Genomic DNA, 13832 nt, shown 5'->3' on the forward strand with positions numbered 1-13832 from the left:
ATCAATCTCATCTTCATCACATTGGAAAATTGACCGATTTTCAGAGTCTAGTAACTTCCTTTTTTTGTTATTAACTCCCAGAGGGTCATCTGTTGTCATAATTTCATCCGTGTTCCCATGTTTTCTTTTTTCTTGTTTTCTTTTACTGTTTTTCTTTTTATTACATTTTTTAGCATATGTATTTACACTATTAGTTTCAGCTAGATCTACTGCATGGATAACCTCAGTTTGTGAAGCTACTATGTCTGTACCAAATTGTGTCTTATTTTGCATCTTCATTTTTTTATTCTTATTTCCATCTTTCTTCAAACTGTGACCTTTGTCTTCAGACAGTATGTGTTTATGTTTAAAATTCTCATCTGATGATATTTTGATATCACTTTTTCTTTTCTTTTTCACAACAGTATCTACTCTCTCATATATAGTTTCTATCGTAGTTAATGATTCCTCATCATCAATTATTTTATTTACTTTAACTGATTCCTCACCATCAATTATTTTGTTTACTTTAACTGATTCCTCACATATCCGTGCTTTCAGTCTCTCTTGGAATGGCAGCGAATCACAAAGCTGACTTCCGATACCATCATCAACAACATGCTTTCTCTTTTTCTTTTTCTTCTTTTTTGAAACAGCAACTCCTGTATGATCTTCTAAAGACACCTCTTCTGAAATTGTCAAAAGTATAGAAAAAATTACCATCATTAATTTAGAAAGGACAGCTGGATTTTAGAACATAATTTGTTGTCTTGTAATCAGTAGCTTTTTGATATACATTACAAGTGGGGCTAACTGAGATATCAGGGGCTGATAGTTTCCAGCGGAGACCAGCAGGATCCAGGGGTGACGTCACGGTGGCTTACCCATTGAATAACCCACAAAATTTTTAAAACTTCTGGGTGTTGATTGGGCAGTACACTGGGAGACAATCACCAACTTTTTTTTCCTAAGATTGTACTGCATTTAATATTTATCATGCACATGACCATGTTAAACACAGGATCAACACCTTAAACATCTCTTCCCAAAAGCCTTGTCATTCTATGATGCCTCCTGTTTCCCATACCTTCATAACTCTCCTGGATTGGATCAAAATCATCTTTATTCTTGTTAACCATCACAAGGTTGTCAACATCTTCATGCAATAAATGCTTCTTTTTCCTCTTTTTTTTCTTCTTTGGATTAATACTGCCATTATCTGCAGTTACTATTGGTTCTAAGATTGAATCAAAATATGAAATATAAACAATTATTCAGATTTGCTAGTGTAACTTGAAATAAGCATGGTCAGCCTTGTCAGGTCCTAATGCATTGATTACAGTAACTAAGGATGGCAACGAATATGCTGAGCTTCTGTTCAGGAGTCATGAGCGATGGCAAAATATGTTTTAGGTTGCTGTTCGAAGGCATTAGAGATGGCTACCAATATGTTAGACTTCCATTTGCAGTAATTTATGTTTGGCATCCACTGTCTAGCGGTCATGAAAGATGGCTCCCCAGGTGTAAAGTGTTAGAGGACTTCTTTCAAAGAGTTGTCTACTAGCATAGTGAAATTTTATATCAGGAGTCATGAGGGATGGCAATCCATTGGTCAGACTTCTGCCAATGCCATTGAAAATGCTAATAGGTGACTATTTTGTAGATGTACAGTAATGAATGAATAAATTAAATATATACGATGAACAAAAGTTACCTCCTAGATCTATCTCACTGCATGCTGCCATTGAATCATACAAATCCTCTTTGTTGCTTGACTCCAGATTTCTTAGGTTCTCAAGAGTGTCTGATGACGTTGGGGAACTCCCAAACATTTTATCGAGAGTGTCTGGCTTCAATTTCTTCTTAATTTTCTTACTAAAGCAAACAATGTTCTTACTCATTTTCATATTTTAATAACTTTTGAATAATATTAACTTGAACTATCCTGCATTCTCCATTTTTCAAGCATTAACTTTTTTTAGCTAACTACAGACAGGCAAATTTATTTTTGCAGGATTTTACAAATTAATTATTATTGATATGTTTCAGACTGTTGACTATGGTTGATGAGGGCGCAAAACAGACCTTCTTTGTGTGTGAACACAAACTCACTGAATCAGGAATTCTCATTACACAGCCTTGACTAATTTAAAATACTTAGTGTAAACATAGCTTATTGTAATATACAGTATATATACAGTATATATACAGTATATATATATATATACACATATATACAGTATATATATATATACACAGTATATATATATATATGTATATATGTATATGTATATATGTTATATATATACATTTATGTGTATATATGTATATGTATATACAGTATATATATATGTATGTGTGTGTGTGTGTGTGAAAGAAACTTACTTTCTGGTTTTCAGACAAGCAACATCTACTTCCACCCATTCTGATAAACATTTAGGCAATTCTTTAAACATCTACAAAGAGATATAAAATACACTGAATAACCAAAAAATTTCTGCATGACTTTAATTATGTGATCTGTCCCAGAAAGCTGATAATTAAGAACATGTTTAACATGTGTCTCTTTATGCGGCTTAGAGAGTAAAGGGCTGATAATTTAAGTGTCTTTGTAAAGTTTGATGAGTGGAGTGATGATGATTTACTTCCATGATGATCTTCAACCAGCTTGGTGTATGCACATTTCTTTATAAAACTTGAAGCATTTTGACGCATCTATGCTTTAGAATCAAGTCTCTTTATAAGGATTAGATAGTGAAGGGCTGATTATATAAAAGCCTTTGAGTTATATTAACAAGTACACATCAGACGTGCATGCATGCATGTTAGCTTCATACTGCTAGAACACTGAGACCTATATAAGTGCAGATTTAACCCCCAGGTACTGAATTACTGTATGTCCTAACACATCATTAAGCTAGGAAATTGACTGTAGGTTGCAGCAGCTAACAAGGCTCAATGACTGAGCATGCTATAATAGCATTTCAACGAAAAGTTTTGTTTCAAGAATTGATCCAATCTGTTGTGGGTCACTGACCTTGTAGTATTTTGATTGCTTATCTTGCACACTCAATTTTCTCAATAACTTATACCAAGAAAAAAGTTTAATCAAAGTTCCCCTCACAAGAACCCTATAGGTAAAAAAAAAATAAAACCATTTTTTATAAACTTACAAGATTGAGTGATATGCAAATCAAAGTACCTGTATAGTATTAGTAAAACAATATATAATTTCTATCAAAAAAGTTTCATAAAAACAATTGCAGTAATGATACACAGCGTTTGGCTAATTGGTATGGTTCCTGCCTTTTGCACGCCAGGGCCCGGGTTCTATACCCGGCTCTGCATCGAGTATTGAATTCAGGTCTTTTACTCAAATAAACGAGTATTGAATTCAGGTCTCAGCTCAAATAAACCTCTCAGGAGAGTTTAGGCGAGTTAAGGACCATGTATGTATCTGTCCGTCTGATGTTGTAGAGTAAGTGGGGTAGTTGGCGCCGAGCTATGGCTGCCGCGGGTCCCCGGGGACCCAGCCCAAATTTCCCAGAGTGTAGGCATACATATACGAGGACAAATAAAGAATTATTATTATTATTATTATTATTATTATTACTAATGAAACAAGTGTGACATGGAAATTGGTAAGGAGAATCTCCATACAAGTTCCTTCCCGGTTAAATGAAATTCAAAGAATTAAAATTTATAGATAATGTATCCAATCAAATTACCCTTACCATATTCTGCTGATGATAGCTACAAAAATCAAGTTCTGTGATAGAAATTGACCAACCTGAACATGCCCAACAATCAGACTAAAAAGCTGATAAAGAAAGTAATAACAAGCAATAGAGTGCTGCAAATTAGTTTAAAATACATAACATACATACATCTAATATGCAATTATAGTCAAGTTCTGAGGACTATATAGAAAATAGTAGCAAAGGAGCCATTATTTTCTAATAATAGGAAATAAGGCCTCCTAAGGCTTCTATTTCCTACAGGGTCATAAATATCTTGAATAAATGCTTTATAAATTAGTCACCCAGTTCTGTATAATTATATTTTGGCTATATTAAATCAAACTGTAGATTGTGGTGACCAGTTGCTCAGTGATTAATATACTATCTATGCATGTGCATTAGCTGCGCGTATAAGAATGATTTACTAATAGTAGTATGCGCATTGACACTCTGAAGATGAATAAATTGATCGTTGTTGAAGTTTAGGTAGGCCTATCCGCCTGGTAGATATTTGTTTAATATATTAAAATGTATTGTAAACATTATTATGAATTACAATATTTCAGCAGGGAGATGTAAAAATATTTTTTACATCTCCCTGATTTCAGCATTGCCTTCTCTTTTAGTCCATTTATAAGTCAATTGCTTTGTTATCTCATAACTATATGCCTTTCTAGGCCTTGTCTAGGTCGGTGGTCATTTGTGTTAACCAGCGCTATTAAAATTACGGAATTGATATGTCTGCTGTCTGCGTTTAGAGCTTGGATAGCAATGAAATATTCATCGCGATGTAAAACCCAGCTTTCATTGAGGTTTTCGTACACAAAACGCAAAATATCAGAGGCACTACAGTATATCGAATTAGTTCTTGCTTGGTGATAGGAAAATTACGTGCAAGTGAAGATGTCACGACTGACTTATTATATGTTCTGGTCCTATCATATATACGGTAGTGAGACTGATCACAACTGACAGAAAACAAGGGATGACACACTGTATATTAAATACAGAATATTTATTTGTACACAATAGTTTTGGTGTCCCTGCAACCTTCTTAAGAAGTGTGAACACTGTATATCCTTATATATATTTCCTCACCATTATTCAAAGGATACGTAAATGTGTACTCGCTATCTTCTAAGATGCAAGTACAGAGTTTGGACAATCCAACTGTTTTCTCCAGAAGCACCTTGATGGTTTTGCAATTTGGAAGTTTCTCCATATCACTCAAATCATCCTTACTAAAATTTAAAAAATAATAACAAGCAAGGTTTTAAATGTTATTCATTCTTTCCATGGCATACAATAAAAACATTGAACACATAAAGGGATAAAAATGTTATACCTGAAAATGGCCAAATACACATTATGAATAATTCAAATTAATCAGAAAAAAAGTAATTATATTAAAGTTAAGACCAAAAAAATCTGAAGAATTTTGACTAGGCAATGATTTCAGCCCTCGTTGTTATGATGTGAACATAAAAGCATGCATCTTTATGACTGCTACATCAGTACAAACCAGGATAACCAATACGGTGGGGGTGGAGATGGACGTGGGGTTTGGGTGGGGGCGTGTATCTCTAATTACTTAACCAGTTTTGTGTACTTACATTGCACATACTGAGGACATTTTCTTGAAGAACTCGTGTAGTTTAATATCATTTGCTCTCTTTAAAGTCTTGTGAATCTGTAAAAATAAAAGCTTTGTGATCTGTGCTGAGCTAATGGTAATGGTAATGGTAAGATATTTGTAGTGCGCCTTCCACAATAAAATCGTCTCAAGGCGCCGAAAGGAAGACTTGAACAAGAAAAATAATAATTTTATATTTTGATAGCTTTGTTTGTATTATATATTTTATTAAAATAGTTATGGGATTTATTGAAGATTAGAGTCTGAAAATATTTGTATTTCCAAAGGGCTACTGTAGAGCACACCTAGATAAACCACTGGTTGGTTGGCATCCCTAGATACGACCATTGGTTGGTTGGCACCCCCTATATACCACCAATGGGTGGTTGGCATACATTTACCTTTTGTAGTAAATTGAACCATTTCCAATTTCTTTGTTGGTTTTTAAGTTTGTACAAGAATTTTTGCAAAGTATCTAATTCAGCAGACAAATATGTCTTGAAGACTGGCTCTAAAAACATGCTTGCTTCACTGAACATTGTCATCAACTCGATCTTTTTAGCACCCTCTGTAAAAATAAAGCACACAATAATTTGTGATTTAGTACTGTACATTAAACAGTGGCGGACCGTAGGGTAAACTGCAGGGTATGCTAGGTATTGGCATATCTATAATGTGCGAGGGGCGTACACGCCCCCCCTCCCACACACGAAAAAAAAAAATACTCTCCCATTTCACAGTTGCGCCCCCGCCAACAAACCATGCTCATGTAGTTAAAAATCACTTCAAATAACCTTATTTTACGAGTTATCCCCCTCACCTAATCACTGATCCCCCACCTTCCCACTTCATTTAGCTCCCTTTTATTTCAAGACCCCTACGCCACTGATGCTAAGGGTCATTTTTTATACCGGCATGGTTGTAGTATTTTCTCTGCAAAGGAATTCCGATTCCTGTATTTTAACAAATTTCAATTCAAATAATAATAATTTGAAGTTTCTTCTATACCGGTCATATGTATGCAAATTTATTTAAATTTTAATCATTGCGATTAGGCCTATATATAGAATACCCAATCGGCAGTGGCGGTCTAGATTTGTGAGAAGAAGAGCATGCGCACATACTCTTGGAAGCACCGCTTCCATTCCAGTGTTAAATTAGCTATTCTGACGCCACCAGCCTAGGCTATAGATTAGAGGCCACCACATGGGCCTGGGTAGGCCTACACTCCCTAACCAAATCTCCACAATAGCGACCACAGCTAGGCTAGGCGGCAGGCTATTATTACTAGGCTACAGATCAGTAGGCTAGGGTCATCATTCCATGACATCATAGCATAGGCTAGCCTTGGCCCCTAGGCTAGGCTAGCTTAGGCTAGGCCCTAGCCTGGTCCAGTTAGGCCAGGCCTAGCCTAGTCCAGGCCGAGCCTAGGGCCTAGGCTAGTGACCTAGGCTAGTCCAGTTAGGCCTAGCCTAAAGAGTTAAACATCATCATGTGCTAAATTTAGATATCTCAGTAAATAAACGTATACGAACTACCATCCGTTAACTTAGGCTTCTTTTTCCAAACTGTAAGGACAGTTTGAGTCGGATATTCTTCCGTAAATGTGTTCCACCTAAATTCAATGGGCGCAGCCATCTTTCTTTTGGATGGTGATCATAAAAGGACCCATAGGTCCGTTCTCGCACAATAACAGGGTATAGAGCTATCAATGAATGAATGAGGCTCGCGAAGTTGTATTTCGCCTTAATGGGTGTTCTATCTATATAAACGTAAATTCACGCCTGTGACGTGACGTAGAGCAGCGGATGGACATGATCTTCAGACCCAACCCTCGTCGGGGGTGACGATAAAAAAAACTGACCATCATCACATTTATTATTATTACCTTTATCATCATCCTTCATTATCATCATCACTATCATCCTCCATACAGAACTACAACTGAGAATAGTTTCTATTAATAGGGTAACGTGTAAATAGTGATCTGAAATTCGCGCCCGGTTGTTAGTGAACTTGTCTGGGCGCGTACAGCAAGTCCTTCCTTCCAAAACAAGATGGAGCAGTACTGCTGTTTGGAGCGAGTGCACTCCGAAGTTTCAAGAAGATATGATTGCATTCCTCTGTCTCAAACGAATGAGGTTTGGTTACAATTGATATTACGATAACTTAATATAGGGCACTGGGCATAGTTTATTATATACGCTGATTATAAAATGCCATTCTGATGCATGGTTCACGTTTTGAACTTTCCCTCCATACAAATTACAATAAAACATCGGCAGGCCATTTTTGTTATGTAGCGGAGCAATCCTTTCCTCCCTACTTCTTGCCAGTACCACACTCACTCAACTTAATCAAGCTGTCGTATTTTATTAGCCTTGAGCTGAGGCCTGGTTCTAAAGCCTGTCCAAAGAGTACTACGGACGCTAAATGTCAACTTAGGTTAGGGGTATTAGAATGAGTCTCACTGAGTGCAAATCATTTATTTATTAAAAATGGCCAGACTTTTTTACACCTCGTTTAAGCCCAAGTAAAGCCTATAGGCCTAGGTAGTTTATTATGAAGTTTCTTTTGCTTAAATAGTCCTAGGCCTACTCCATAACCGGATTTTTCATCACCATAAGAAACACCATTTTCCGTATCATACTGATTCATAAAAAAAAAAGAATACTGTATGAAAAAGAAGGAACCCACTTTAAAAGAGTAGTAAATATTTTTATACCTTGTTTAGCAAACCTGCCAATGATGATGATTGTAAATAAAATTAAAGTTTTATTTTTTACTAATTCGCCATGAAAAAAATGGAATTTTCAGGAAAAAAAATAAAATTTTTCTTTATTTTTTACGCAGTGACTATTTTTACGACGAGTCGTGAAGATGTGTACATTTCTTTCTAATTATATAAATTTAAAGCATTTAAACCATCCCATTACTACACTGTTTACATTCACCAATAACATTTTATTTTTATTTTCTCCTCCGTCTGGAGGTTTTTGGCAAAACTATTAGCTAAATAAGATAACAATTTTTTTCTTGCCCTCTGACGAACTTTAACAATTCAAATAAGATTGCTAAACAAGGTACTGTATAAAAATATAATTTCATTATTATTAAAAACTATTATTTGCGGGCAACAGGTTTACTGAAGCAGTCTTGCCTTTAGAGTCATTTTATTAAAAATGACATCTTATATTTCATATAGTTTTAGGTTAGGCAAAAACCATATTTTTACACTTATTGTACAAAATGAGGCATTGGCTAGTCACTCACTTTCACTTTCACTTTATTGATAAAAAAAAAACACTCAGAGGTATTACAAATGGTGGCCCAATGGGCCAAATTGCTTGTAATATTACAAAAGTTATGGGCAAGAAAGCGGCAAAAACATTAAAGGCATGTTCATAAGAATTGAAATGTTTGCCTAAGATTATATGGCATGCCCTTTTCTGTATCGCTTCAATAGTGTTACTTAAATCTTGAGTGAGGCCAGGGTGCCACACAACATCAGCATATTCTAAAAGCATTGTTAGTCCTTTAGTATTATGCCTATCTTTTAAAGCCTAAATGAATTAAGTGTATTTTTCCTGTTGAATGAAACAAAGCAAATCATAAATTTAATTTCTTCATATTATTATAAGGTATCTATTGGTAGGGGAAATGATGTTACAGTGCAGATTTTATCCAAAGAAGATCCTCTGATGTTGTCAAGAAAGCATGCTATTATCAGCTACGTTGAAGACACACAAAAATGGATGCTTGTAGATAATAAGGTAGGTCTAAAACAAGCAAACAAATTCAGTGAGAACTTCGATTAACCTGGGGAGGTCAACTTTATTCTGTTGTAACAACACCAGCAGCAGTAACAGCAACATCAACATTCTTACGTTTTTGTGTCTCTTTCTTCTTTACCCTGTGTAACATGATCGGTGCAAAAGCATTGTTATTCTCCAAGGCCCAGCATTGTTATCCTCCATGGCCCAGCATGTTCAACACCATACTTCTAGAGGATGACCTACAGTATCCAGCATTTTATGTCATATTGACAGCCATCATATAAATTAATTCAATAATAATAATAAATGTTTGAATCATTTTCTACTTTAAGCATTATGAGTTAATTTAATTGCTATTAAATGTGAAGGGGAAAATAATAAATAAAAAAAATATATATAAGTTAACTGTTGATTTTTTTTTAGAGTTTGAATGGTATATTCATAAACCATGTGAGGATATCACCTTTAACACCTTGTGAGATCAAAGAAAATGATGAAATTCACTTTGGAATGCCATCAAAAGCAAGCAATTCAACTGATTTTATATTCAAATTTACTATTAAACATTTGAATCCAGGAGAAGTAGAAAAAATCTCTAGTCGATTGAGTCCTCATTCAAATAGTGGCAAAGTTTTCAAATGCCCAGCTGATAAACGGAAACGTGACCCAGAAAGTTGTACCTATGATATACCAAGCACATCGAGGAATGTAGGAGCTTGTAAGAAAACAAAACTAAGAACAGAGGAAGAAAGAAAACGACTTGAAGATGAAAAGAAAGCTGCGGAACTGAAGGCAGAACAAGCTGAAGAGCGATTAAAAGAGGTGACAGAAATGCTACGGAAGGAGAAAGAAACTGTTAAAGCTCAATACCAAGAAGAGATGAAGTTGAAAGAAAACAAACTTATGAAAGAATTACAAGCAGAGAGAGAAAGATTAGAACTAGAAAAGAAAGACATTGAAGAGCAGATGAAGGAAAAATTTGATGTTGAAATGAAAGAGAAAGAAAGCAATCTTCTTGCCAAATTAAAGACACAACATGAAGAATTATTGAATGAAAAGAAGAAAATACACTGTAAATTACAGAAAGAAATGGAGGAAAAATTGTGTCAAAAAGAAAAAGCTATTGTACAGTTACAGAAAAGCATGCAGGAAAAAGTAGATAAAGAAATACAAGATAAGGAGCATAAGATGATGGGGGAACTTATGAGACAGAAAGAAATGTTACTGAAAGAGAAAGAAACTGTCAAAAATCAATACCAAGAAGAGATGAAGTTAAAAGAAAACAAACTAATGAAAGAATTACAAGCAGAGAGAGAAAGGTTAGAACTAGAAAAAAAGGAAATTGAAGAGCAGATGAAGGAAAAATTTGATGTTGAAATGAAAGAGAAAGAGAGTAATCTTCTTGCAAAATTAAAAACACAACACGAGGAATTATTAACCGAAAAGAAGAAAATACAAAGTAAATTACAAAAAGAAATGGAGGAAAAATTATGTGAAAAAGAAGAAGATATTCTACAGTTACAGAAAAACATGCAGGAGAAATTAGATAAAGAAATAAAAGATAAAGAGCATGAAATGATGGCGGAACTTATGAGGCAGAAAGAAGACCTTTTAAAAGAAAAGGCGAGTGTTGAAGAAGAACTGAAAGAAAAATATCAGAGAAAAATGGAGGAGAAAGACCACCATCTACTCGCAGCTCAGGAAGAAATGAAGAAAGGTCTTGAGATGAAAATAAAGGAAAAGGAAGAGATGATGCTCAAGCAGTTGAGAACGCAGAAAGAACAATTGCTTGCTGAGAAGAAAATAGTTGAAGAGGGTTTACAGCAGGAGATGGCCAGAAAACTTGACGAGAAAAACCAGCACCTTCAGGAGAAACTAGAAGAGGAAAAAAAGAAACTTGAGGATGTCATAACAAAGAAACAAGAGGAATTTAAAACATTAGAATCAGAGGTAAGTGTAAAATGAGAATAGACTCTTGAAGAGAAGAGAGCAGTTTAGCTCAGTCGGCTAAACTGGTGGTAGCTATGCTGAACAATGGAGATGGTAATGGTAATGGTATTAGTGGGATATTTGTAGTGCGCCTTCCACAATAAAATCGTCTCAAGGCGCCGAAAAAAAGGTAGGACCAAGAATTTAAAAGAAATTAAATTATATTATATCTTATATTAAAGAGCCTATATTAATCAGAATATTTTTTATTTTATTTATTATAAGTTAAATAAATATAAATAAATGAATAAAGTAAATAAATAAACAAATAGAAAAATATAAAAAAATAAATAATTGATAAATTAAGCCTTCAAAAACAGGCAGACCAAAGAATGGAAAAAACCAAGCAGCAACATGAAAAATGCGCACTCCTGTTGTTGAGACGGCGTCACCACCACTACCGCGACAGTATGCTGGGCTCCGGTAGCTTCCACCTTGGATAAGTCTCGGCTCTACTACCGTACACTGCTAAGGTGGCGACGCCAGCTCAAGTAAGAGATATCTTGGTCCGCAGTTCAGTCCCGTTGTTGCTCTCCTTGTGTTTCAGCTTGAGGGCTGACTGAAATGGAAGCTTCAATAGCGCACAGTCTTTCGGATGAGACATTTAAGCAGTTGGTCCCATGTGCAATATTTCCCATGTGCATTAAAGAATGCAGTATAAACACTATTTGGAAGGAAATTGTTACCTGGTGTACAGTACTGCCCAATCAACACCAGAAGGACCCCACTGGGAATATGTCTTTGGTTATCCTTGGTGTTTACACTGAATAAATCCAATCCAATCTGGTATAAAAATAACCACAAACACATACCCCAGTATTCTTAAAACGAACTTTAGTCGTAGTTCGAGCTAAAACTTAAAATTACGTCATTTCGTATTCTTAAAACAAACTTTAACTAGCACAACAGCTAAATCATGTGAACCTCGACTAAAATTATACCTCCTCAGGCCGATTTTTTTGACAACCTAGGGTCAGGCTAAATCGCCGACTTGAAATATTTACCCTATCTAAAAACGTGCTTTTTGTAACCTCATTAAAAAGACGATCCGTTGGGTCCACGTCTTCGCGTGCGTTCTTCGTCGCGTCGCCGTCGCACGCAGTGAGTAACTGGCTTTAAGCCAACAACAAACAACCATACAGTACATAAGTGATTGATGATCAACTAGGGGGCAAGCCTATACAGCTAGGTGTTGAACTTTTCCACCCAGGAATGGGTGCCTAGATTCTTATGGAATCATTCAGTGTTTGCAGAATACTGTAGTTGTGCATACAGTAGTTCACCTATAAAAACTCATTTACATTTTGTTTCATTTCAGCTGTTAAAAAGTAAACTTAATAGTAGGTTGAAAGTTGAAATTGCTAAACAAAAGGCAATGGAGAAAGTGTCAGACGTCATGGAATCAGAGCTTCAATGCAGTATATGTGCCGAGCTTTTCATTCAGGTAGATTTTTTTTGCAGGCATTGGCTATTGTTACACCAGTCAACAAATTCCTAATTCTTATAGGAGGGTTATTGTGCATATGGATTGGATATAGGACAATAACATCCTTTCACAATAAAGGTTGTTCAGTACTGGTGTAACATTAGCTACTGCCTTTTTTATGATACGATTAGTTGCACCTAATGGTATCGAACATGTCACATTCACTACACAGACAATTTGACAACTCACCAATCATAATTAATTAATATATTTGATGATTGAAGATGATGATGATACTGATAATAATAAAAAAGTTGTTGAATTCGTGTACACTGTACAGTAGTTGTGCGTGTATGGGGCCTATACAGTAAGTTGTGCAAGAAGCTCAATAGTAGAGTGCTGTTTAGTAGTACTGGTAAATGTAAAGAACTGTATGAGACCAGTGGTGTAACAAAGAGGCCTTGGGGTCCCTGGCTAAGACTTTTTAGAGCCCTTCTTCGCTGAGGCTGGGTCAGAGTAGAGGGGGAATATGGTAATGATTCTGCATTTTTGACGTTTAGGTGTGTATCCCTTAAAGGCCCAGCCAATCGATTTAAAGTAAAACTAGATTTGAACTCGTCACTGAGGACGAGTTTGGTGATCCGCCGTACTTTGAGGCGTATGCAGTGCTGATGATTGAAAAATTTTATATGAAAAAAAAAAATATGCTGGAATGACTCCTGATATGAATACAGAGTCAGGAACACAAAATATGTAACAAAACCTAATTTCCAGCTTCAGCATGTGCTGTGCGCGTGGATATGAACCTACGACCAGTAAATTATAGAAAGTTTTGGAATGCTGAAAATGACGTGAAACGTTCTTTAAATTATCTGAAAAATATTAGGAATATTCACATTTTGACGCACGTGCACGTCATGATGTGTGCGTGTACCGTAATGGCACACAAAATTTAACATTGTCATGTTTTTTTAAACCGCCTGTTAGTTGGTAATGTCGCACAAATTTTCCCATCATGTAACCTGAACATCAGTCTGATAGCTCCGAAATACAGTCTGCCGCCCTCTGTCGTCAGTCAATGATTATTTTTTTTTGATAAATTTGAAAAAAAAAGAGAGATGACAGGGCTCCAAAAATTTATTCTTTTTGACCATGATGACGTCGTCAAAGTAAAAAAAAAAGGGGACACGTCCAAAAAAGAATTGTTTCAGCTATACAGGTGAGAGACAATATCAGTTATGATCTATAAAATCGTATCTACAACTCATGTGCTCTCAGAATATGTAATA

The 13832-nt window shown here is 35.5% G+C and overlaps 2 protein-coding genes across 5 annotated transcripts in view; one reads left to right on the top strand and one right to left on the bottom strand.

Annotated features, from left to right (window-relative positions):
* Positions 1–524: 524 nt before the first annotated feature.
* On the bottom strand, positions 525–7075 carry LOC117125354 (nucleolus and neural progenitor protein-like; the record flags this gene model as incomplete). The annotated part of the gene is given in 10 exon segments (XM_033271837.1): positions 525–668; positions 1067–1216; positions 1694–1854; positions 2365–2435; positions 3017–3110; positions 3714–3791; positions 4835–4960; positions 5333–5409; positions 5754–5920; positions 6891–7075. Coding segments are annotated over 10 exon segments (1168 nt in total), but the record flags the coding sequence as incomplete, so codon positions are not given.
* Positions 7076–7256: 181 nt separating this feature from the next.
* LOC117125353 (E3 ubiquitin-protein ligase RNF8-like) overlaps positions 7257–13832 on the top strand; it is a 26600-nt gene continuing 20024 nt past the window's right edge. Inside the window, exons 1-4 of one of the 4 annotated variants that reach the window (XM_033271833.1) lie at positions 7258–7493; positions 8994–9125; positions 9552–11078; positions 12436–12561. In XM_033271833.1, coding sequence (XP_033127724.1) covers positions 7410–7493; positions 8994–9125; positions 9552–11078; positions 12436–12561 — 1869 coding nt within the window. In that variant the 5' untranslated portion in view covers positions 7258–7409. Of the gene's footprint in view, positions 7494–8993; positions 9126–9551; positions 11079–12435; positions 12562–13832 lie in introns of all 4 variants that reach the window. The other 3 variants (XM_033271835.1, XM_033271834.1, XM_033271836.1) reach the window with 3 other exon arrangements.

This window comes from Anneissia japonica, unplaced genomic scaffold (assembly GCF_011630105.1).
Source record: "Anneissia japonica isolate Jap-2015-1 unplaced genomic scaffold, ASM1163010v1 scaffold2003_len1103335_cov173, whole genome shotgun sequence".
In the NCBI taxonomy this organism is placed as follows: Eukaryota; Metazoa; Echinodermata; class Crinoidea; order Comatulida; family Comatulidae; genus Anneissia; species Anneissia japonica.